Source organism: Lissotriton vulgaris, chromosome 3_1, assembly GCF_964263255.1.
Source record: "Lissotriton vulgaris chromosome 3_1, aLisVul1.2, whole genome shotgun sequence".
Lineage (NCBI taxonomy): Eukaryota > Metazoa > Chordata > Amphibia > Caudata > Salamandridae > Lissotriton > Lissotriton vulgaris.
This window is the reverse complement of record NC_141689.1, coordinates 1,189,336,597-1,189,363,203: the sequence shown is the minus strand read 5'-3', so window position 1 is coordinate 1,189,363,203 and position 26,607 is coordinate 1,189,336,597. Positions and strand designations below refer to the sequence as shown.

The following is a 26,607-nucleotide window of genomic DNA, read 5'->3' as shown; positions in this document are numbered from 1 at the left end:
GAAGGGTCCATGGAGTGACCCGAAATGCATTGGGTGATTGAAATTATGGATTGAAAATTTCATTTGATATCCACATAATGTTGAGTGGATTGGAATAGAATTGAACAATTGAATAACTTTGGAAAATAAAGAAGATTTGATTTATGAACAAGAGAGTTTATGATCAGTTCATAATGTAACGTCGCCTAAAGTATTGATAAGGAACCCTTTCTGTTCCGTGTAACAAGTGCGCACATTCTTCAGGGAAGGATTTTCCTAACCAGACCATTATTTACTTATGATTTAAGGCACTCTGACAAAGTGCAATTGATGGAGCAGCACTAAATGAATTTGGATTAGTCCCGTTGATCGTTATACAATATAAGTGTGCGCAGAGAACCTTTTAAAATAAAACTAACTGGATGGAACCCATTTGGATCACCCAATAACTCCCTGAAGCAGAACCCCATTGCAGAATTCCTACCATTTACCCAACTTTCACCCAATGCCAAGTCACTCATATTCACCCTGGGCACTGAACTCACCCTCAAGGAACAATGTAAGAAAACCAAGTCAGCCTGGTACCAGCTGTTTCTCCTGAAGAAAGTGAAACATTCCTCGAAGAAAGTGACTTCAAAACTGCTGTTCAAACCTCTGTAACTTTTGCATCCTAAAGTCCACACTGGCCCCCTTAATGCCATCTACACATAATGGTATGCTTCATCAAGGGCCTAAAAAAAAATGTGACCACATTATCCCCACCCTGATCAAACTCTATTGCTCCCCTTGCCAGCACGCACCATCTGCATAGCTATCCTGATGGACACTGCTGTCTAACTGGATGACAAGCTCAACATCTCTGACTCTAAGCACCCCAAAACAGGCCTTCTCCGGTCATGATCCCCGAATCCGGAACAACAATCCTCTATCAATCAGGACTGGTCCAATCCTGATCTTATTTAGGAAAAAAACTGAAGACAAACCTTTTTAAAGAACACCACATCACAAAGAAGAAACAGTCCACCTAAACTCTCTGAGCCCATATGTCCCTCCAATTACTCAATGACTGTATCTTTGCCTTTAAACCTGCATAACTAGGAATGGTGGAGGGGAGGAGAGTAAGAACTGTATGTAAAAACAAATTATTCCAGACTCATTTTTGTTGTGGGTGAACAGTAGCGCTTAAAATTCCTTATCCTCAATGCAAGTGGGAAAGTAAAATGCTCTGTTCTTGTCACCCGGCTGTTCCACAATACGGTTGCAAGGAGCCGTACGCTATGAGGATCACACTCTGGAATAACTACATTTATTGGATCGGACATCATCTGATCTGGGCAGGCATACAAAATGAAGGTCAGTCAAAAGTAATGATGAAGGAGTAGACTTTTTTATACTAAAGCCTACAGACTTATATATTACAAACCCCTCTGTCCAGTAACTACACAGCTCATTCTCTGTATACATTCCAGGGCAGGAGGAGTGTCCGATTTTGTGGCTTTGTGACGAGGGATTATTCAATAACTGAAAAAGTGTTCTTTGGTGGTAGTTTACCTTCAGGATCTCCTGGTAGATTAAATCTGAATGTTGTCACAGTTTTGCCCGCGTCATCTTTGTGAGATTTCTAGGCTCCTTCACATTACAAGGGTGAGGGTAACTAGGAGTGACATCAGCAGCCCCAACAGAAGGTCAGCATCGTTACATGGGCTATTGCACTATGTGACAACACCTGTAAAAAGCTGCACCTTTCACTTTTGATGTAGGTTTTCCCACCAGACATCAATGGATGATTTTAAGTCCAGGAAAAAACTATTTGTTTTTCTAGGGTATCACTTTCTTGGTTTGCTGACGTGCAGTCTTATTTTTATCACAAATAATGTGTAATAAGTAAAATTATGCGTGTGATGGTATACTTCCTCGACAGACTAAAAATAAAATGTAATATTCTGCACAAATGTGCACTGATAAATGTAGAGCCTATAGACTGGACACCGTTTCTATACTATGCTAAATAAGTGACGAAACAGACAGGTTTCGCAACAGAAAACTACCACAACCTATCCATAATAAAAAAAGAGAAAACTAGTATAATATAAGGCTAAGAACCATGTCATAACTGTGAATAGGAACTATTCTAAAAGTAACACAGTCAGCTACACCAAAAAAAAAGATGCTTTGTACTCAAGAGTCAGTTTGACTTTGTTTGGACTTGCCGTGTAAAGCAACGGATGTGTGAGTAATTTAGTATTTCTTTGAATATTACTGTATTGCAAAAGTGGTATAAAAGCACCTACTTTTAGAATCTGAACTGAAGTTCTTTATACAAGTCACACGGTTATGTATGCCAGTGTTCTCCACGTCACATCCGGTGCACTTACCCAACAACATCCATTTGCACAAAGGAGGGTTCAGTTCCTTCTCTCACGTCAGGCTGCAGAGCATCTTCCACGAGGCTTTTCACCATTTCACGGTCGTCAGCGTCCAGATCTGGCAGCATCTCTTGGAGCTGTCGCAGGACTATGAGGTACTTGCTCTCTATCTGACAGTTTTTGGCTTGCAGGTAGGCACACTACAATAGGACAAAGGGCACATATGGCAATGTGGTCTCAAAGGTCTAATACATGCTTTCATATATATATATATTTCAAAAGAGTACCATCTTAGGAAAATCATCAAAAAATAGTTAATCAAGTGCAGGTGTAAATATTCACTTATCTTTACACACATTTCCTGTAGGATAATTGTTCTTTTTATATGTCCATTGATATGGACTCTTGTCCACTTCAACAATTATCTACCCTATAGATGCAAAGGTAATTAATCCCGTGTTCAGTGTATGGCGTGTAGTGTTTACCACCATATCAATCACATTAGATTCAATCAGTCATAGGTTTGAAAGGTATGGTCGTCCATGTTTCAATCCCCTATGGATGAGGGATCATCATCAGGACTGGGCAGTATTTGGACAAAGCCCAAGAACAGATTGTATGATCATACAGCTGTCAATACACAAAAGAGACCAGGAAAGGACAATTTAGAGGAGGGTAAGGGGCCCTATTTTAATGACAACACATTACTTACAATTGTAAGGGAAAATCACGCCATGAAACACTCAAGTTTGTCTATTATCGGTCTAATGGGCAAAGAAAGGGAAAGGTTAAGGGAGAACTAGACAATCTGTTGGGTGCACAATAACCAGGACGCCAAGGGACGAGTTGTACTCATGCAAAAATATATTTTCTATGAGTCACCAGAAAAATGCTGGAAAACGCAATATGGCAATTGTATGAATGTGGTTGTTTAATTTAAGCAAGAGTAATACATTAAAGTCATTTGCAGTTTCTCAGATTTGAAAAATCTAACAGCAAGAGGTGCAATTTACCTTCTGAGGCACATCATATTAATAGTCAGTCTCTACTGGCATGGACTACAGTTATTATGTGGCCCAGCACAGTCACGGCCTGTTCGCATGGGCAGAGATGCCATGCTCCCACCTTTTCCCTCTGACAAGACGAGTGTCTGTCAGGCTGAGCAAAGGTTAGCCTGACATGCACTATTCTTCTTCAGATCAGGCGTACAGGAGCTAGACATGCGCGAAATGCGCAGGCGCCTAGCTGCCTTAGTTGAACTTTGCCACTGAGAATTTCATAGCCCTGTGAGTGTGAACTCCTCGGCTTAGCAAAAATGCTTCGAAGCTTTCCCCCTCATCACAAAGGGATGCATCATTGATTGCATTCATCCTGGGTGCTTTGGTTTTTCAGTCCTGAAGAGCTCATGGCCGAGTGTCAGTCAGTGACCCCTTGTAACAAAATGGGGTAGGGTCAGCAGCCTCACTGAACCGTAAACTACTCTGTGATGAGTGAGGAACTGCTACGTCTTCTCATTAGCTGACCTAAGATCAGCCAATGAGGGATGACTGCAGTCCAAATCCTCCTGGGACCTCCGAGGCTTCCTTGCCGAGCTGCAGCGTAGGTAAGTTTGATGTGGTTGCATGTTTGGTGTGTGCGTGACTGTATATATGAATTTGTGAGTGAGTGTTGTGAATGGGAGTATGTGCAGGGGCGGCTCTAGGCTCATGGCGGCCCTGGGCATGGTGCGTAGGTAGGGAGCCCCGGAATAGGGGGTCCGGGCGGGGCGGCGCATGGAGGCCAGTGAAGAGGGGGGTGGGGGGGTCAGAGTGTTAGGAAGTGGAACAGAGCCGAAGGCCGCCAAATCCCTGCCAGGAGCCGCCACGCAAATATGTATCCACCCTCAGAGGATTATTATATTAAGGATATATCTTGGCGTGGTGTCCCCTGGGGTTTGGTGGCCCTGTGCAGGTGCACATCTTGCACATGTCCAAGGCCGCCCCTGGTGTGTGTTTGTGAATGTCACTTCATGGGTGAGAGTGAGTGTGTATGTGTGGCCCACCTGCCCCCTCCCTGCTAAAATTACCAGCTTCCACTGGCCGAGTTGCAATTTTAGAGACTGGTGTGACCCAACTAGAAGATTGAATGTTGCGGGGACGGCAGAGCGAATTGCCCTTTGACTGCAGGGATAGGCTGTCTGTGAACAGGATTGTGGCCTGCCTAGTTACAGGCAGTGCTAAACTGAGAGTCAGATGGGGTGCTCTCTCCAATGAATGGAGAAATGAGGCACACGCTGACGAATTAACTGTGGCTTTGGAGGCATCTCAGAGGTGGCTTGGCGAGACGCAAATGCCTCATCCAGAAGTACCAACAAAGTTGGAAAGGCTGGGCCTGAATACAGTGAGGACACAAGGAAGAATGATAATAAGCTGTGGCCATGTTGAGAATAATGGTTAAGGGGCAAGGTATCGTTGGACATTTTTTTTAATTCATGGGCAAAGAAGAAAAGAGGAATTATATGGTAATGTGAAATTTAGATTTACAGATTATAACATATGTGTCCGGTGATACGCAATGAGTGTCAAATGGTCAAACGGAACATTACATTTACAGTGATGCTGTCCTGTCATGGAGGGGCAACATTAATAGAAAACGTCTGGAGCTGGCAGCACTCCATTGTATTTGGTATTCAAGCCTGTAGAATTGTTCACGTATAAAGGAGCATACAGTACATGAGCATACAGTACATGATGACCTCAGGGAATGCCAGCCCTCCATACCATCAGGCCTGTATTTAAAGCATCATAAGTGAAATTCATCTGAGTTTCCCTTTGATCAGGAGTCTAGAAATATGGTCCATGGTGAAGAAGACCTACTTGATGATATGACATCTCAGATCATCCTCAGTTGAAACTGAGCAACCAAGGGCACAATGGGGACCTTACATCTGAGCCTACTCCTGTGTTGGCTAACGGGTTGCTTGACTAGTTTGTCCTATATATAGTAACCCACATGGGCAAAAAAGGCCATATATAGCATTACTCTTGTTGCAGTTGGAGAACTGCTTCAGTATCACTTTGGTTTCTAAATTAGAAAATTGTTTATTTTCCAGTGGTAAGTGGCAAATGCTGCATTGACCACATTTATATCACGTCCATCGGTAGTGTCAAGTCCCACGGGTCATTTAGATTTTTGGGGCATTATTGATAGGGAGTGCCCCCCTCATTAAATGGTTTTTCATATTCTTGCCTTTGTGTAAAGCAAACATAGGTAGTTTACATTTCAGGTCCCTTCCAGACAATAAATGGTAATGTTTTTTTAATGCATTCAGTAATGAGATTGAATGCAGGTGAGAAAGTGGAGACAGACATAATTTTATTGTTTACTTTATTTCTCAATTGGAGATAGAAGTTCATGCCTGGAACAGTACAAGGCTGTCTTCATGGAGTGATGGACCAAGGGACTGAATAGGCAGTTTCAATAAAAAAAAAGATAACACGGCAGCTTCAATAAAAAAAGTCTCTCTTAAGTTTGCAATTGCATCTGATACTCAAAATTTTACCATAGAACAGTGAGTCCTGAAGGGATCTGGGATGAGAACTGGAGTATTGAAGTAGTGTATTCCTCTCAGTTGGCTTGCAGTATAAACTTGTGTATAAATGATTATTTTTGGCCATCACAAAGATCTAAAAATTAGAACTAAGAGTTGTGATGCATAGTGAAAAGCAGTCCCTTAGATTTATTATTGAGCCCATCTTGGAAATCAGGCAAGAGGGTTTCTAAACTTTGCCAGATTAAAAATATATTGTCTGTATATCATTTCCAGCATGATAAGAACTGTCTAAAGGGTCTGTCACTGCCAGAAGTAGATTCAGGATTATCAATGAAGAGAACAGCAAATTTTGGAAGAAAAGTAGCTCCCACTGATGTGCCTTCGATCTGTAAGTAATATTTACGGTCAAAGGAAAATATGTTTTTGACAGGGCCAACTGTAAACGGGACATTATGAACTCTGAGCATCCCTGTTGGGGTTGGCATCAAGTAGGTTGTGGATCACCTGTAACCCATCCTCCCTTAGCGATGTTGATATATTTATTTATGTAGAACGTTTTATATAGCGCAAACATGATTAAAGACTCCATGTCAAGAATCACCAAAAACAAAAGGGAGGGGTTAAAGGAATTATCTACCACCATATTGATTAAATCAGAGCTGTATCACATAAAGCAGTCGGTGGCATAAGGGTACTAATGAAAAAGTCTATATATCGTCCAATGGGTTCTAAAATGGACCCACACCCAGAGATTATAGGTATCCCTGAGGGGGATTCAGTATTCACAGGAATTGTGGGTAGGGTATACAAGTCTGAAGTTCTGGGATTTTTTACATTCAGGAAATTAAATCCATTCTGCGTTAAGCGACATTCTTCCTTACCATGTGTGGTCATTTGGAGGATTTCATTTTGTATGCCTTTAGTGGGTTTCTTGTGTAATTTACAGCACTCTTCAGTATTGCTGAGTTGCATTAGGATCTCCTGTTTGTATTTTACACTATCCTGTAACACAATTGTATTCAAGCACCAGCCAGGGCCTTCGCTAAAGATTCCCCCAGCAGGCCTTGGATTTTTAGGTTGAAGCTTGGACACCAACATGTCCGAATCAGCCGGGTAGGTCCAAACAGTGGTTTAAAATTAAGTGCAAACAGTTCAGAATATGTACATATTGCAGGCAGTAAAGCCAGCTTTGTATAGAAGATTTTCAGTGGGCCAGGCAAATGACATTTTGCATTATGGGACTTAATCTATATCCTAATAAAGAAGGAAATATTCAGGGCATTGGTTTGTAATGTTGCACCACCACTTTGAGGCAGTATAAGGCTGCTGCCACACCCAGATATATACACTGGCCCTATGCATAGAGGAAGCTTCTCTACAATGGTAAACAGCGTTTTACAACAGCAAGTCTTTCTTTCCTTTGAGCAAATGCCAAGGATCCGTAAATCTGCTCACGTGTGGCCAACTATTAAAACAAACATTGTAAAAGCAAGGTCTGGCTTTCAGTGTGTACTGTTTTATTGTACATAGCACCTATGAAACACTGAAATACAATCTGAGTCTTTGGGCACAATGCAGATTGAATGTAGAAGGGTCGAAGTATTTTTTTTAACATAAACAGCCATCAGCGTTGCTTACAGTAAATGTGGTCACGGAAGACCAAATGGAACACAGAATGGAAATATTATCAGTGCCCTTCCCTGCAATCATGATTGCATGCAGGCAGGCTAACATTTCCGAACAATATCTTGCTGCAGGATATAATTTTGAACTGTGTGTGTGTGTTGTACACTAGAACTTTCAGTAACTTTGGGCAGCGGCTAATGTATGTTCTCTTGGTGAAGACTGGATTAATTAATGAACTGGAAAACAAATGAAGATGAAATGAAGACTATTTGATTCATTGGATTTAATTGATGGACTATGATATTGACTTTTTAGCTCAGGATATACCATTTGTTCCCCTAACTTTGTTACCTGATCAACACATATAATGGTGACTATAAGAAGAGATTGGACAAACGGCTAGAGCTGCAGACTTTGTAAATGGGGAACTAGGTTTGACTGCTGACTTTGGCACAACATCCTGTGGTTCTGTGCAAATCATTTAATCTCCCCATGCCTAAAAAGCAGAAATGTGACCTTATGTAATGTAATCGGGTGCTCAAGTAAAACGCTCTAAAACCTTATGCATTATGGGTTATTCTAGCGCATTTCAGTCCGCCTCTTTGCTGCATTGCCACACTAAAGTGCAGTCATTCACACAGTGATGAAGCTAGACCTTTTGACGCCCAGTGAGAGTGTGGAGGACAGTGCATTCACATTTAGCTCTTCTGAGCGGTGCAACTGATGCTCAGCCAAGCACTCTGTGCACCACTTGGCCCGGCGAGTTCCATGCTCTCTGTGCTCGGCTCAGACCTCTAGTCCCTGTCCGTCTATCATATAGGGTAATCTTGCAGAGTCAGAGGGCTCGTTTGACAGGTCAGTGTGTGGGCTTATTTTTTGACTGTTTGAAGCACTCACCCAGCAGCAGCCAGGCCGGCGAGCCCAGACCAGACTGCCGCTTGGATTGTTAGCCAGCAGCGCAGTGGCTTCATATAGAATTCTCAATGCTTAAATCAGGTATGCCAAGTAAGAGGTGTAATTCCGTTTATCTTCCGAGTTTTACTTAATCTTGCATTCTTGTATAATACCTAAAAGGTAAACTGAGTTGCCTATACATGTCTGTGGAAGTTCACAATATGGTTGGGTGTACATAGCAGAGCACGAATGCACAGGTGGGAAGATTAAGCCACTTACAGTTTCCCACAGTGCTTATTGGTGGCTCCTGAAGCTGTTCAGACCACATGCTCCAGGGCCAGACTGGCCAGACCAGGCATCAGGAGTTTCCCCGGGAGGCTGGAAGAGTGGGGGCCGGTTTTGGAGAGGTGAGGCCGGTTTTGGTACTGGGGGCCAGTTTTGTGCCCGTGGGGTCTGCTTTTGTTACTTGGGGCTAGTTTTGCAGCAGTGCTGCAATATCGCCCTCCAGTAGCAAAAGCAGCAAACAAGCGGTTCCAGCCTCCTGGGGCCAGACAGAGCTACCCCAGGGGATGGTCTGAGAAAATTGCCTGGGCTGCTTTGGGTTCCTAGTCTGGCCTTGACTTGCTCATCCAATAATTGACCTCTCTCCAAAGGGCACAGAATGGGCCCGATTCACAGAATTAACTTAAGACAAATATCCTTATTAATTTTAGTATTCACAGAATGCACTAACTACTTTTGGTGTTCACAGAATGGATTTAGAACTACTAACTTTACTTCCGCACTCAGGCTGGAGATTCCGGTCCGGGGGTGGAGCTTCCAGCACGGAGGTGGGGATTCCGGCCGGTGGTGGAGATTTAGCTATGGCTGAAATCTCCACCTCCGGGCCAGAAGTCCAACCTCTGGTCCGGAAGCTCCGCCTCTGGACCGGAAGCTCCGCCTCTGGACTGGAAGCTCCGCCTCTGGGCCGGAAGCTCCGCCTCCGGCCCGAGTGCAGACGTAAAGTTAGTAGTCATAAATCCATTCTGTGAATACCAAAAGTAGTAAGTGCATTCTGTGAATACCAAAAGTAGTAAGTTTAGGATTTTGTCTTAAGTTAGTTCTGTGAATCGGGCCCCCAAATGTTAAACTCCTCCCTTATAGTAATCAATGTCAATGATGAAGTTCCCTGTTTACATTTCATGTTTTACTTGATCTTGCAGTACAACCTTTTTGAAGATGTTGTGTTAAGGTTTTTCCTGCAACATCAGACTCTTGTATAGTGCAACTGTGAACACAGTTGTCTCTATGTATCTAGATAAATTCAGGTTATGGTCGTGTGCATAACAGAGCTCATATGAGAGGTCTGGAGGTGAGGCTGAAGTCAGTAATTGCTTCTCATAGTGCCTCCTTGAGTGTTCATACATTTGTTTCTACTATATGCTTATCCAACCCACCTCCTCGCTGCAGAGTGTACAAACAGATTTCCAAACACATGCCAATTGTAATTACCAATTTATGTGAAGTAGTGTGAATACTACTATATTTACAGTTGAGGAGAGAGAGACAGAAAGTGTGTGCTTTGTGCGTCTGTATGTGTGAGAGCACGAGAGAGAGAGAGAGAGCATGGTGAGGTAGCCAAATTAAGGAAGTTATGCAGAAAGACAGAGTGAAAAGACAATGGTGAAGAGGAAGGAGATGACGTGTGAGATATGTAAATGGAGGATTTCCAAAAAAAGGCAAGTAGAAAAGTGCCTAACAGGTTTGAGAAAATGCAGAAGAAAGTAGTGTGAAGTTAAGAGCATGAGTGGTTTTGACACTCCGAAGATCACAACGCCTTTCACAAACATAGTCATTTTTCAATTCACAGTCTAAAATTCTCTGAAACATTTTTAATTCTATTTATTCACAAAGGAATCAATGGTCCTACTTATTGATATGATACTGCTAACAAGCATTGAAAACGCCAATATAGAAATGGCTAGTTTGGGAACAGTGTATTGCTGTATGATATGTCCGAACAACAGAAAATTTACATAGTTACTCAATTACTAGTTATTGGGAAACAGCCTTTACCATGATGGCTGAACGACGTGCTGCAGTTACAACACGGCCGTTACAACAAATGCGTCTTTCACATGCATTCCTTTACCATGCATGTTGTTACAACAATATGCCTTAGTGAAAGCGCTGTTGGACTTTAAAATCCAACTCTTGCCCTACTGTTGCACAGACTGGAGTTGGAATAGTAAATTATACTGCTCCAAAGTCCAGCCCTTTTTGTAAGGTATATTGTTGTAACGATATGCGTGGGAAAAGAATGCATGGTAAAGACACATTTGTTGTAAAGACTGCGGTGTAACACCATGTTTGGTAAAGGCATGCATTGTTACAACATGCAGTACTAGTTATTGCTATGATTTATGCTGCAGACGGTGTCAGTAGAAGTGTCACACTTTTGACAGTAGGATGTCACTCATACGCCACCTGAACCCATAGATATAGCACACATAAACAATTTGAAAACTTGGCAGCTATGCAGCTCTGCAATGACTAGTCACCCTGAAGTCAGAATTCTGATGCGGTATCCAAGTCACTGGGATTCTGGCGATCTGCTAGAAAAGGTATACAACGGTTACCACGCATATTTTACAACACGGTACCGTTATCACGCTACTTTTACCACGCAGGTCGTTACAACGAAATGCGCTGGGGGGGCGCTCCAGGATAGTAAATACTTTAATTTACTATCCAACTCCTTTCCCTAGAGTCCACGGGGACTGGAGTTGGAATAGTAAAATAAATAATTTACTATCCAGCGCCCCTCCACGCAAGTCGTTGTAACCACTTACGTGGTAAAAGTAGCTTGGTAACGGTACGCGTTGTAAAAGTACGCGTGGTACCGTCATACATCCGCTAGAAAAGCCATACTTGGATCTGCAACGGGTAGGAGGCTGTTGACCTCTTGGTCATCATGACTGGCGTGCACGGAATGAGCAGGCTGCTGTGCAGTTTTTGTACTAGAACCAAAGAGGTTGTTAAACTGGGAAAATGTCTCTACCCTAGTGGCCTTTGGCATTTGTAGGAATTCTATTTGTTAGAGGTCCAACTCTGAACTAAACTAAACAGTGAGGAATCTGGTGCAGTTGGTAATAGAAAAAAACCAGACATCAGTAATGAACACTGCAGGAGATGGACCAAAAGGAGACTTTGATAGAAACTTTGGGGCTCTGGAAGGGACAGACTCAGAGGACAGCAGTACCGAGACCAAAGTTGAGGATCATGGAGGCTTAATCAGGTGCACCAGAGGGCAGAGCAGCAAAAAATAATCTTTGAGAGACCTCCACCTGACCGGATGAAGCTCTGGGACAGCGGAGAGGCAACTCACCTATGCAGAATCGGCCGCAGGTAGGTCCCTGGTCCAAAGAAGACCTGATCTTCTGCTGGCTGTGAGGAGCGCCTGTGCTCCTTTACCTGATTTTATGTGCCTTCTCCTGCAAACAGCTGTGCAAGCTGTGGAGGGGAGAATCGGCCCAAACTGCATGTTACTAAGACAACCTTGACTTACCTTTAAAAGCATGCCATGCCGTACTCCCTCTTACTCATCTCATTATTGTGCATCTGTGCACATGCATCACATCGCGAAGTGTTCTACATTTTATCCCAGTAGTACTGAAAATACATGAGTGTCCCGGGAATCACTAGGGACCTGGGGTAACGTAGTATTAGAAGAGACAGAGGTCCTTTTTTCACAAGTACTAGAATATCACATAACCAAATGGTATTTTAATCAACAAAAATAATGAAAACTTCTCAAAAAAACAACAGAGGAGAGGGTATTTGTGCTTAAACGTTCTCTGTGCTCTCATATACCTGATACACACAAGTGAAAAAGTGTGATCAACATGTGTCACAACAAGAACAGCAGGTCGGGTCAAAATGATGCATGTGATGGGTCCCAATTCCAGTAAATGGTGTTTCGATCCCTACATATGGGGCAAGGTATTAGGGTGGCCCAATAGAGAGAGCAGCACATATACAGGACACACTTAGCTGGAAACCAAGCAAGGCGGTTGTTGGGACAGAACATTCCTCTGCATGGTCAAATACGTGTACCCATGCCCTGCCAACTGCACTGCTGTCTGGATCCCTTATGTTGATCTTTTGTCATGGGAGAACACGGATCTTGTGTGTGCGCCATGTCATAGGCCTGTCTCATGGATGACTGTCTTATTGGACCGGGAGGGGCTCCCAAAGTGCTACTCTATTAGCAGTGGAATGACTACTATTTTCACGAAGAGTTAAGCAGCACACGTACAATGATAACAGCATAGCATGTAGTGATCACAAGTAGTGAACAGGTCCTTTTTAACCTGTGCCACTGAAGTGTGGCCTACAGGCTCGCTCATCTTTTAAAAGTTCTGCAGCTGTGAGCTTAACTCACCCTTGGTCTACATCAGGTAGATGTGGAGTGCTGCAGAGTAGTAACTCCTGCGGTGGATGTATATGTGACTGGGAGGGTACAGTACAGGGACAGAACAGTGATGTACAATATATGTCTGGTAGTGCATGTACTGAGTGTATGTATGCCTGTGACATTACATGAAAGTTGTAGTGTTGTGCAGTGCATGTTCAATGGAAGAATGTGCTGGGGGTATGTGTGCTTGTGTGAAGTACAATACATGATGGGTGAAGTGTTGTGCAGCACGCACATGGTGAGTGTGTGTGTGTTGGCAGTGTATATGTGTGTAAATAGCACACCCTGGGCCGTTGTTTTTATAAGTTTTGATTATGTTTGTTGATTAAAATACCATTTGGTTATGTGACATTCTAGTACTTGTGAAAAAGGGACCACTTTCTCTTCTAATGCACTTTGCCCCAAGCACCACAGCCATTCGGAGTAAGGGTCTATCAACTACATAGGCCCACAACAAGACCTACAGGGATGAAACTCATCATGATTCAGAAGATTTAAGTCTACAGATCGAAAAATGAAAAGCTGGAAAAGAAAACGTCAACAGCGCCTGGTTTCCATCTGTGGAGCCACAATATAAAGAGGCTTGATGGCTTAGAACATCCACCCCCCCTCCTCCAGGGGGGCAATGGTCTTCATGAAAGCATCTCCCCCTCCCCTTCTCTGCTATTTTTATACACTGCAAGCATTTTATTTGAGACAAGAGGGGACAGTTACATTTTATTAAGTATAAGCCCCTATGTGTGCAGCACCACCTGTTATAACAGTCATTTGCAGGCTCCTATACCTCAACGAGAGGGCGACTGCCTTACAATAGTCTACCCCTGTGTATTTTTTTTTATTTTTGAACATTTAAAAACTCTCTCCCTGTTTTTACTTATTATATATATTTGTGCAAAGTCGCTCAGGACATGGGGGCTAGTGTTGTTTTATGTTGTTCTATGCTGATTTAAAGATGCTGTTTTATGTTTTTTTATGCTGATTCAAAGATGTTGATGTGTATCATATGGTGGTAAGTTCCACCCTTTTATGATTTTAACAAATCAAATAAAGTATTCTTCTTCTTCTTCATGAAAGCATGATTGTTGAAACCACAAGAAATCTGTGTCATCAGATGGCCATGGATTGGAACAGATGCCGCAAGGCGTGGCCTTGTCAACTGGTTACACAGTGTACTATGGGTTCATCCGGAGGGAGGAGTGGAATGGACTCTGGTATGTGTTGAGCTTGTCTATGCCTTTTAGCGATGTACTGGACAGATTACCACTGCCAACTGCTGACTAGGTCTTCTTTTCTTTCTTATATTCTTGGTTACCTCTTTTGTGTGTCATTGCCAGCTGTTTACCTTATTGGGGCTGTACAGTGCTCCCAGCATTTACAAAAATACTTCATGATGTCCTTCAGGGTCCGAAATCAAGATTTTCCTGGGGCATCATAGATCCAGGGAGGGAGCCTAAATCCACTAATTGTACTTTGATTTGAAACTATTTGTGCACGATGTGTTTACGTGGGATCTGAATGTGTAATGATGGCTGTATACTCCAAAATAAACACGTTTAACCCCCTGGCTGCGGCTGGAATTCTGCGCCTGTGCGGCACATTCCGATCGCGGGCGTGGTCATGACGGCTCCCAGCCGTCACCAACACACGCCCACCGTAACTGAGGACGACCGGGAACCGTCATCAGCACCGAAGGGGTTAAAAAAATGCCTGATGCCTATCGTTGTGTAGCCGAAGTATCACTTCCCTTCCCTTGGATTTGAGAGACTCCAATTCCACCTTTAGAGATTGCCACCTTGCACTGGTGACCGCCGCACACACTGCTTTAGTAATTGTACCAGATACTGTCTGGTGACTGTGAGGGCATTTCTGTAGGAATTTGCAGGACTGATTATACACCTTAACCCTTATTTTTTTTGCTTCTTCCTATTAAAGAGCCACTACGGTGGCAGATATGTATAATAAATAATGCTGACCCTGCAACTGTGCAAAATAAACAACCAACATCCACCTATCACTGTGTGCAAAATATTTATAAGACAGTTTAATAAGCCATTCGAAAGTGGTTCAGAAATTGTGATAATATGAGGAAAGATGACTGCTGTTTTAAAATGATTCTCTGTGTGTATTAAATCAAAAAGTCCCATATCAGTTAATGAGTACGTTTTCAAGGAATAAGACCTCATAAGGACGAGCTGAAAGCTGATTATCTCTTTTATGTTTTAACGGTAGTCATAAAACTTCTCAGTGATCTGCCTCTCACAGTGCTGGATCCCACAGCAGGCATTACAAAGTCATAACTTAACTGTTATACGTTATTAAAGTATGGTAGCAATGTAATTTACTTTTTACAGGGCAAGTCCCCTCGGTTCCGGTACTTGTTAAGTGTCGTCAGACCACTCCCACTCCCTCCAAATGCTCTGATCCCTACATCGATTAAATCCAGCACTGATGGTCGGTCTGCAGACTTAGCTGAGCCTCAGAAGCTTATTATCCCTTCTTTGTAATGTTAACTCTTGCACACCTAGGCAAACTTCCGTATGATCTCTCCATACTGTGAGCCCTCATTAGATTACCTATTTCAAATTAAATAAATGAATTAAATGTAACAGGTTGGGTAGTATTTTCTGGTGGTTCTAATCCTTGTTCTAGAGAGAAGGTGCAGCCAACAACGTGTCTATCTACACACTAAGCAAACACAAAGAGATGATGGATGGAGCACTGAAACCTTTCAGACACTCACCCCAGTCACACATCTGGGTTGAACCATTCATCGTTCTTTAGCTCACGTTGCCACCCCAGTTCAGACCTGGCCATTGCAAATTAGTCTTGACACTGTGCTTCATGGAAACAGTCCAGCCCGAACTGCCAAGCCAGGTCTTCCCTGGACCGGAAACAAGCATCCTGAGACCTGTTTCGGGGTAATACCCCACATCAGCCAGGCTAGCTTGAACCCAGTGGCATAGTAAGAAAGGGACCCACATCTGGGCATAACCTGCCAACTTAGGATGAACAATGCAAACACAATACAATGATGGATGCTGTGCTGAAGCTTTTCAGACACTCACCCCCAGTCACAGATTTGGGTTGAACCCATCATCGTTCTTTAGTTCACTTCGCCACCCCAGTTCAGACCCAGCCATATGCAAATCAGTCTTGACCCTGTCCCTCTTGGGAACCAGCCCCTGTTTATCAATAACTCAAGGTCATAAAAGATTTCCCTTTGGCCTTTGCCCTTGTGGCTGAGTCCCAAGTGGACTTTGTTTCACAAACAATTTCCTGCTGCCTCCATTGCTGACGTTCTTTCCTAGTTCTTTCAAGCCATAAACAGTCTGGCTATATTTTCCTATATTTTACTTTCCCAAAGTCACCACATTCTGCTATGACATTTCTTACTCGTGATGATTTGATTCCCACTCTTTCATGGCAGGCATTTCTAGCCTTCGACATCTCACTGAGTCACTGGCCTCTAAGTCTTCAGTCCTATCACTGCGTGTTTGCAAAACAAAAAAAGCCCATCCCAATCTTAAATCACCCTCTTGCATGTCTAAGTAAACCTAAACCATATGGATAAGGAACTGAGCCAAGGGGGTGGTATTTTCATTTTTAAGTTTATTTCGTGTTTTTATTGACTTATTGATCTGCAAAATGCACAGTACCTCCTAAACACCCTCTCGTACTGTACTCACCAATGGCTTTGCAACTCCCTGCTCATCCCTAAAATAACACCGCAAAAGTGCGGAAAAAAATGGAATGCCACTCAATGAAGTGGCACTCCTTTACAGTAGCCCATCACGCCGACAGAGTCAAAGTTATTAAGAATAATCATGTTCAATGCAAAAGGTCTTGCTATTGCGAGATTTTGACCTATTGGCATTGTAAATAACAATGCCTTTTATTGAGTTTTACAAAGGGCCATCTATGAGTTCTTTTACCCCGGTTAAATGCATCTAAAATGCTTTATCAACCCACACTTGAAACTGGTCGGCACCCAGGGACATTCCATCTAGACAACACAAGTAGAGAGGTTTAAGCTGCACACTGCTTCTCGGAACTCCAACAAGTAAGTATGCTCCACAGCATGACATGGCTTTGGTTACTGACATGAATGAAAAGGAACCAAGGAACAGAAGTCTTTAAAGCGCTGTACAATGTCCAAGAGCAGGAAACGCTACCCGGTACTTTACAGCTACAGAAGGAAAGTTGAAAACTCTCCTTTTACAAGGACAGGCCGGCCGTTCTGAGGATTACCAAAGCGAGGTCTTGGTTGTCGGGGAACCAAGATTCCTCAACCTTGTAAATAAGTTCTTATCTGGGATTTTGAGTACTCCTTTCCAGCTGTCATTAATGCAGATTTTGCTGGGTATAGACAGCGGGGGTGCTCGAGACGACCCCATGGATAACATAGGCTATTTGATATTTGTGGCAACAGCGGTTTTAAGACTCTGCATTGCCTCTTGCTGGTTACAAACTGACCCCCCCTAATTTGAAGCATGGCGAACTCGGTTTTTATTTACTTATAACATGGAATTTAACTTGTATGCTATCAAGGGAAGGCGGAAAAAGGCACTGGGACAGCAAATATGGGGACTGGTCAGAGCACTGATGTCACTGGACATTACCGCTGCAGAAACTGCAGCGTATGCCATCTGATGAGAAACACAAAAACGTTGGACCTTGAAGCAGGAAAAGTATGGAGACAAGTTTCCCATACAAATTGCAATAGCAGTAACGTGATCTACCTGATTGAATGTACATGCAAGAAACAGTACATAGGAATGACTACCCGCAAGGTAAAGCAACGGATTTGTGAACACCGCAGCACCATCCGCTGCAGGAAAAGTGCGACCAGGTTAACAGACCACTTTCTAGAGAACAATCATACTCCAAACGACATGGTATGGACAATCATCGAACAGATATCACCTGGACCTAACTTACAGAAACGTCTGTAGGAAAAGGAACAAAGATGGGTCTACAGACTATCTACACATATCAATGGATTAAATGATAGTATCCCATGGGCGAATGTCCTATAAACTTGCACCTCAAAACTTTGTTGCTCTCCCTCTCTATCAATATATACCTAGCCCCTAAGATCCCATGGCTTATGTCCTAAAAATCTGCAACTCAATAAACTCCTGTTGCTCCCCCTCATCCCTGTCTGGCCCATTTTAACACACAATAAGCCGCACCCCCGGTTTATTGACCCTTTCTTTTATACCTAACCCCATTGCATTGCTGTGAGAAACGCCTGTAATGTGTCCGTCTAATTTACAGTACAGCCCCTATTCAGGCTGCCCATATAGTATTCACTTTGTATAGTGACCAATAGGACCATAGCTCCCTGTGAGGCATTAGACCTACTGCTCGAATTAACACCTCTATACTGAACTAGCAAGAGTTACTACACTCCCCCTTGTAGTCGTCGGTCTAGGGAACGTCTTTTTTCTAAACTTCCAATCTTGTAAATTTACCAGTCTCTTCAAGTAAGACGCATTACCAAAAAAAGCGCTTCACTGCTCTACTGCTTCATATACTGGAGCATCAGCCTCTATCATAATGGTAATTAATCTCCGCCTTCACTGTTTTTTCCAAACGCGGCAGCGTCTCCATAGCAACGCCACCGCGTGTGCCTCATAGGCTTCCGTACCAAGGCTTCTGGAAGCGCGTGACGTCATCACGCTGAGGAGACCACGCCCACCCCGACGGCGGCAGTCTTAACCCGGCTCTCTACGCGTTCTCATCACGGGCGCATGGAGGGGCAAACTAGGTATACCGCCTAACTATACCACTCGAAAACTGTAAGTAGAACTCTGCTGTCCTCGGATGAAACGCGATTCCTTCCGTTTCTTCTTCCGAACCTTTCCAGTACCCTTGGCCAATCAACCCGGTACTAAGCACCTTCTCCCTTTTCATTGCAGAATATGTTTTCCAGCAGTGGCCTCCCTTCCCTTTAATCCCGTGCAGCCTAATGACCCTAAATTAGGAGTAAGCACTTTTTAAGTATACTGAGTGTTACATGTCGTGTTTGTTTTGTATTGTCTCGATTGGATCATGATGAAGCAATAGCACGTCGTTATTCCTTTCACTTCTAAGGATATGATTGTTGCCTAGCCACGCACCTATAATTAATGGATGCGAATGACGAAAAAATCAGGGATCTTTTTCACTAAGCACACAACTATTGATAGGTGTGCTAGGAAGCCAAACTGGCTGTATTGCGCCTATACGTTATTTCCATGTATTTGAGCAGCACAATGCACTTAAATAGTCCGCATTAACTCAGTGTGGGATGACTCACAGAGACAGCAGATTTCGTCACTTCACTACGTTGCAGGCACGTAACGAGTTTTCTTGTGACTTATACTCTTTCTCTCCTTACAGGTCATTTTTTACTCTTAGCGTAACCACCCCCGGATTACAGCTTTTTTCGCCTTGTAACTATTTTTGTTATCAAGGAACAAAGGAATGCAGGTATGGCAGGGCGTTAGTGTACCCTGACCACCCATTTTCTTTCTTGGTCCTGAAGAAAAACCGGCAATTTCCATTATGGTTTGAAACATGTAGACCTTCCACTTATTTACAGATACAAAAGGTCATAAATAACCTATTATTGTATCTACACACAAAATTTTAATATTGCCCAGTAGTCTTAAGAATAAAATATTTCTCCTATAAGCCATACCAGGACAATTTTTAACACACTTACTTTTTTCTTGCACTCATCACTCATATACCAGCTCCACTGTATTCCAGGTGTCGCAGCACACCTTGATGGCACTCGGCTGTCAAGGTGGCCCCGATGATGAAGCATGTCACCGACTACGTCGGTGAGTGAGGGGTTTATTAAAATCAAAGAAGGACTTTCTTCTTTTTTCCACTAGAAAACCATCCCACCAAAATCGCTTTTTGAGCCTTTTTCTGGTGGTACTCCTCCTTTCTGTTAAATAGAGACCGGTCAGAGCATACATGCAGGCAGAAGATTGAATAATCCTGACATTCTTTTTGTCTTGTTTAATATCCAAAAATGGTTTCCTTAGCGGACTGTTTTGAAATGCTGCAGTATCTGTTCCACGTTATAATGTACAAAATATCCGATTTATTGAAAGTCTGCTTTGTTGTCGATTTATGGCCAGACCTGGTTTGTGTACATGCTTTTTTCTTTTCTTTCAGTTTTAATTCTTACTGTTTCTTTTATGTTTTCTCTTTTGAAAAGAAAATCTAGTACACTGCTCTTGTAACTCCACAACAGTGTGATGATAAGATAATATGCTGTATTTTGTATTTGTGATCTCTACCTTAATAAAGAAATTTAAAAAAAAAACGTTTAGAAAGGCTGCAGCTGACCCACAAAACCTTGTGACTGCAGCAAAGAAAAGTTACTCTGAAGCGCAAATCTTGCTCCTACCCCCAAAAATATGGCTAGTGCGCTGAGTGAGGAAAGAGACTTTGCTCATGTGCCAGCAGGAGAGGTCTGTGGTTGTGCGTCTCCTACTGCCTCAGCCGGCTCGTGAAGGAAGCTCCGAGGCTCCTCGGTAGTCTTTGGGCAAATGGAAGAGGGTGTGAAGGGTTGCCGACAGGGCTCGAGTTGGGGTACCACGCAGGTGGACGGGGTCCCCCACTTATTTTACCCGGGGAACGCCATCCCCCTGCCAAACAGCTGGACTTCACTCTTTGGCCTCTCCGGGACGAGGAGCTCTGCACCTTTCGTGACTTCACTACCGGTCGTGACGTCACTTCCGGTGACAGCGTCCCCCCCACTTCTTTTTTTCCGACTTGTGCCCTGGTTGCCGGGGGAGGAAAAGAAGCGACAGGGAAGGAGGAGGAGGGGAGGTGTTTTCCAGCTTTAAAAAGGGCAGCAGGCACAGATAGCCTGGCTCAGTATCAGAGGGAAACTTGGAGACTCTATAGATATATATTTTTCAAGTTACAGGAAAAACAAGCATTGCGTAAACACACAATGTACGTGAAGCGGGCGCCATAGTAATGAAATAAAAAAAAACATCAAAGTGGGCGTTGTACTGAAACACGGAGCGGAACCTGTGTATATAAAACTTGTGTGGTGTGAAGCCTGTAAAGCACGACATGCTGAATGTTGCAGGAAATCATGCCGTGCTTGCAGTAGGAGAAACACCTTAAAGAGAATAGTTCTCAAAGATTAAATAAAACGTACCGTGTAACAACAGAGGTAAAAGGGCCAGTCCTCATGGGAGGTTACAAATGATACAAGGTGGTACTAAGGAGGGACTAAAATGCCTATTAACCACTCAGAAGCCAGCATTTACTAAGAACAATGACACAAGCCAATGACAAATAAGGCGCGGAGAGTGGGCAGGACTTCAAGTATGTGCTGCCTATGCTCGACCTAAAAATGTACAAGAAAATAATCCTAACTGCCAAAGCTAACTGTACACAAGACCAGTTCTCTTCGTCTATTAACTCAGTTGGTGATTGATTCAATTTCACTCTCACTTCATGACTTTACCCTCTCCAGAATCTTCCGTACTTAGCTGTAACAAGGAAAGGGCTTTCTTAACAGACAAGATAAAATTCATTCAACCAAGCCCCAAAACTAAACCTAACCCACCATCAAAACTATTCCATAGAGTATCATTGGAATTAAAGAAGTCCCGTCTTTTCAAAGCGTAAATAAATTTTGCAAATCAGATTTTCAAGACAAATTCTGAAAATCAAGTTGTGCCCTGCTCAAACCTCCTACCATTTAAACCTTATCATCCCTTGCAACACTGAGCAGTGAACTAGTGTGCAAAGCGGCCAGAAAGTAAAGCCTCAAACATTACTGTCTAAGCTTCGACAACAATAAAAAACATTCAGAAGTTTGCCCAAATGTTATAAGTTTATAAATGCTTCAAACAGGATAAGTCAAAAACATTAAAATACTTTGCAGTTAAAGAAACCCTCAGCCAGTCCACTGGAACTAATATAAATGTAAAACCATGTGTTTATCTCTCCTTTACTAGTAACATCATGGAGATAGGTTAAAGAACCAGCTTCATGAATTTTTAGATTAAAACAATACTCTACGGGGCATATTTACAAGCCCCTTGCGCCACTTTTGCGTCATTTTTCCCATGTTAAAAATGACGCAAAAGTGGCGCAAGTGGCTTGTAAATAAGCCCCTACATATTTAATTGTTGAGGCATTTTGTCTGCCCTTCAGAGCCTTTTTAAAGCGTAGGCAAAGGGGGCTCTGGCCCAAGGCCCCAGCCTTTCAGGAGGGCCCCTGATAGACCCAGCAATGTTCTGCAGAGTCTTAACCTGATGATCTTGAGTAATTCCTAAACAAATAGTTTGAAGTACGGATTAATTTCATTTATTTTTTATGTGGTTGATGTGTGAGAGTTTCTCACAGACATTATGCAGTGGATGCTCTTTTTGTGTTTCATGTAATATTCATTAAAAGGTTTCCTTTAGACCAAAACAGGCTCTCACATATGAGAAATGTGAGAATGTCATAGAAATTTGCAGTAATATTAATGAGTTACTGCTGTGTTACAATATTGGAAAACACCCATCACTATCCTTGTATATCCGCATCGCTGCGGCGGCTTTTCTCGCTGTGTGCTGCATTTTTGAAATTACCGCGTTACTTGACGAGCTCAGCTCGTCATCCACACACGTCAGGTAAGCCTGATGACGAGCTGAGCTCGTCATCAGCATCGAAGTGGATATTAGATGTAAACACATTTAGAATTTGGACAAGTGTGCCTGTGCACTGTCAGGGATCTGGCCAAAGAAGGCATCAACAAGCTGAAACCAGATCATACATTCAAAGTGTTCAGAACAGGGGGCCCCAAAATACATTTGGTCCAGGGCCCCCAAATCCTTAAGATATCCCTGCTGCCCCTGTGGAAAAATACGAAGAGCTGACAGAGGCAATGGAATCCAGTGAAGTACTAGGAGGGGGAGGTAAAGTCCACTGCTGTGGAGCATGCAACTGTGTCCGATATTCCTCTTTGGCAAACCCTGTATGGTGTCCAACGCAAATGAAGGCATCTTTGAAGAGTTCAATTTCCAAAGGTTTCCTGAAGCGCATTTAATTGGGATCTGATTGTAAGTTTAGGTTACGGGCATTTCAGAGTCTAGCGGCCTTCCTCCATGTTTGATCCCCTGAAGGATTCTGTGCAGTGTGGAATGCTGGAGGAATAAAGTGCCTCCTTGGCTGTACTACGTTCTGCCAATTGTGCAAACAAATTTAAATTTCATCTTAACATCAATTGGGAACCATGTTTGTGCTGTGAGGGCAAGCTTCATGCAGTCCCACTTCTGGAGTTTACTTCACGCTCTGGATGCTTTGGCTCTGAAGACTTTGGAGCCTGGTAATGAGATTATTGGGGAGGGCATAGTAGATGATACGACAGCAGTCTAGGCATGTCAGAATAAGGGCTACTGTCAACGTGACTTTGTAGTCAATCTGTAGGTCTAGGAGGATTTTCTGCAAAAAAGACATAGCTGCAAGTTTAAAGCCTTTCTACTTCATTGACCTGGGGAGAAAAAGTAAATTATGCATCAAAAAGAATTTCCTAGATTTTTTTGGGAAGGCTGATGTGAAAAGATTTGTTTACGGTTACAGCAGAGACTGTCAACTTGGTTTAACAGCCTAAAGGGTTTCCAGTTACCTTTATTTACTCCTCCGGCATAAACTATATAATATGTAATAAAGCCTCATCAGCACCACGGGTCTGGTCAATTCGGTAACCAAAGTTGTTGAAGAATCCTTCTCAGAAAATGAGATAGAAGTTGGCAATTTTAATTGCTGTTGCAATTTGTTTCCCACAAGTTGTTTTTTTCATTTCTTGAGCAGTGTTGCAGTGGATCCCGTCTCCTCTGGCCAACTGAATGTCAGACTGTTTACTGAGGTGTCATCTCCTCTGAGGATTTCCGTCTTTGCGACGCTGAGCTGGAGCTAACTCTACTGCATCAATAGCTTCTATTGATTGGAACTGATGGTCATGCTCTGTTCTGATGTTGTTGCCCTGCCACACGGATCTGGAGTTCGATATCATCTGCGTACATTTAGATGGGTAGGTGGTTGTGGCCCAGTGGTCTAATATAGACATTGTAAAGAAGGTGAAACAAGAGATCCTTGCTAAATCCCAAATTTGATAGGTTTCACAAACAAAGCGGATTTATCAGTTCTGCTTTGCTGGATACAAAGATGTGGACACTGTTGTTTCATCAAACCTTGCTTGGCCACATACCTTTTTCTTGTTATTAAAACCCATCAATTTAGTTTTAACAAGGGTGTTGACAAATTATTTCTGTGTATAATACCTGCCAAGTTATTAAATATTGGTGTTTACCCCCGCCTTTTTTCTAGACTTTTTTTGTCTCTACATCCCTGATTTTTTTACTATCTGATGGATTTCGATTTTGCTGGCTTAGATGCTTTGGGCACTTTGCCACTGCTGCTCCCTGTGTAAATTGTTATTTTGTTATTATGTTATTATGATTGGTTATCCATGTTTGGCATATTTGATTTACTGTAAGTCCCCAGTACAGTGCACTGTGCGTGCCCAGGGCCAGTAAATCAAATGCTACTAGTGGCCTGCAGCACTGATTGTGCCACCCACATGAGTAGCCCTTTAAGTGTATCTCAGACCTACCACTGCAGAGTCTGCGTGCACAGTTTTAAACTACCATGTCGACCTGGCAAGTGCACCCGCTTGCCAGGCCTGAACCTTCACTTTTCCTACATGTAAAGAACCCCTCAGGTAACCCCACTGTACTCCCATGGGCAGGGTACAGTACAGTGTTTGTAAAAGGTAGGACATGTCCTACTTGTGTTTTACATGTCCTGATAATGAAATACTGCCCATTTTATTTTTCACTATTGAAAGGCTATCTGTCCCATAGGCTAAAATGGAAGTTACTTTTTCTAATATCTTACAAGTATACATTTCTATTGGGACAAGATAAAGAAATTGAGTTTAGGTTCTCTGAACTCAGAATTTACTAACACATCTTTTCTGAAAGATGGATTTTAAATTGTGTATTTGAAAATGCCACTGTTAGAATGTAGGCATGTTCTTGTTTAACCATTCTGTGTGCCTCTGCAATTTGTATATTGACTGTCTGGTTTTGCATGTAACAGGAGTTGGGGATGTGGATTAACTGTAGACAGCCACAAGGAGGGTTGAGGTGTCTCCGGCCTTTCCTGGGTGAATCATAGCTGTGCTGAATAGACCTTGGCCGCATTAAGAGTGGTGGGAGGAGTTTCACTTGCACTTGAATAGGCTGTGTCTTCTTTGCACAATGCTGTCTCCACCTCCTGTGGTCATGCTGCACCAGGGAAGACAGAACTGGTTTGGACTGGGCTCAGAGACCTTTGCCAGAAAGAGAACAAAGAGAAAATGGGGTATAAATATTGAACCTTAAACCCCAGAGAATTAGATCACTTCTGGACTCAAGAGGAACCTTTGCCAAGTAGAAGAGCTGGGAGCAGTTGCTGCTTCTGCCAAGGAGAGGACAAATACTGGAAATTTGCTGTGATCCTGCTTGAAGAAGAATCTCCAAGGGCCTGTTTGTGCTCACTTCCTGTTCAGAAGTCTCACTGACACAAAATCTTCACCTGCAACCCACTGAACAATACCTGGACTCCTCTGTGGACTCCAGCATTCAAAAGGCAGCCAATTCCACTTCCTGGGCCCTGGGAGTTGTGTGGTGGGTGCTGCAAAGCAAGAAAAACAACTTGGATGCCGTCAGCGACGTTGCCAGTGATGCAGCAACTTGCACAGAGGCCGAGGGTACCATTTGTGAAGTGCACGACGCACCGCAGCTCTGACGCCCTTTGACGCCTGCAGGTATTGTCCTTCCAGATTCAAGTGCTGACGCCGATGCCATCATCGCCAGTGCAAGCATCCCGTTATCTTGGAGCTGATAACCGACGAGGGTGACTTCATGAACTCTTCGACGTTGCATTGCCTCACCGCCGACTAACTTTCCTTGTCTTCCCTCAGGAACCAGCTTCGCCTTGTCACTGACACAACACCGTGCATCGTCCATAGACTCTGTTTCCAAGGTACAGTTGATGGGGGTCCTTGCAAAAAATTTGTGCCGGATGACACTCACCTCGCGATTGGTGGAGTACTTTGGATTTATGCCTGTCACAATGTCATAATAGCCCCAGGTGGAGCTATTTTGCTTCTACAGGTTCTATTTTTAAAATAACTGTTCAAAAAGTGATATATTGATACATGTTTCCTGGATTTTGGTAGTTTTGGTCTTGTTTGGTTTGGATAAAGATACCTTATTTTTCTAAACTGGTGTGGTGTCCATTTGTGGTGTTTTGCACCGTGTTACTGTGAGTTTGGGTACAAATACTTTACACATTGACTTTGGGATAAGCATGTTTGCTCGTGCTAAGCTACCAAGGGGGTGAACAGGGATTATCTAAAGTGTAAGTCCCTTACCCTGACCTGAAGCTAGAGTCTACTTGGACAGAGGTGTATACCTCTGCCAGTTAGAGACCCACATTTCAAACAGCTGCCAAAAGGTTGGTGGGTATTCCTGGTGTGTTTAGATTTCTCCATGGATATTTACGAAAGAGACTACCTAACACAGGGGCATATTATCAAGCAGGGCGTTAAAAATTATCACAGTTTTAACGGCAGAAAACTGCTGCTAAAGCTGCAATAATGGGCTTGATAATATGGCCGTGTGAATTCCAATAGAAACCCATGTTCTGGTGTGAACATGGGCTTCTATTGGAATTCTCCAGGGCATATTATCAAG

The 26,607-nt window shown here is 43.1% G+C and overlaps 1 protein-coding gene across 1 annotated transcript in view; it reads right to left on the bottom strand.

Moving 5' to 3' along the window:
- TBC1D2 (TBC1 domain family member 2) overlaps positions 1 to 26,607 on the bottom strand; it is a 516,269-nt gene that overhangs the window by 145,881 nt on the left and 343,781 nt on the right. The window contains exon 9 of the mRNA XM_086961651.1: positions 2,355 to 2,545. Coding sequence (XP_086817777.1) covers positions 2,355 to 2,545 — 191 coding nt within the window. The remainder of the gene's footprint in view (positions 1 to 2,354; positions 2,546 to 26,607) is intronic.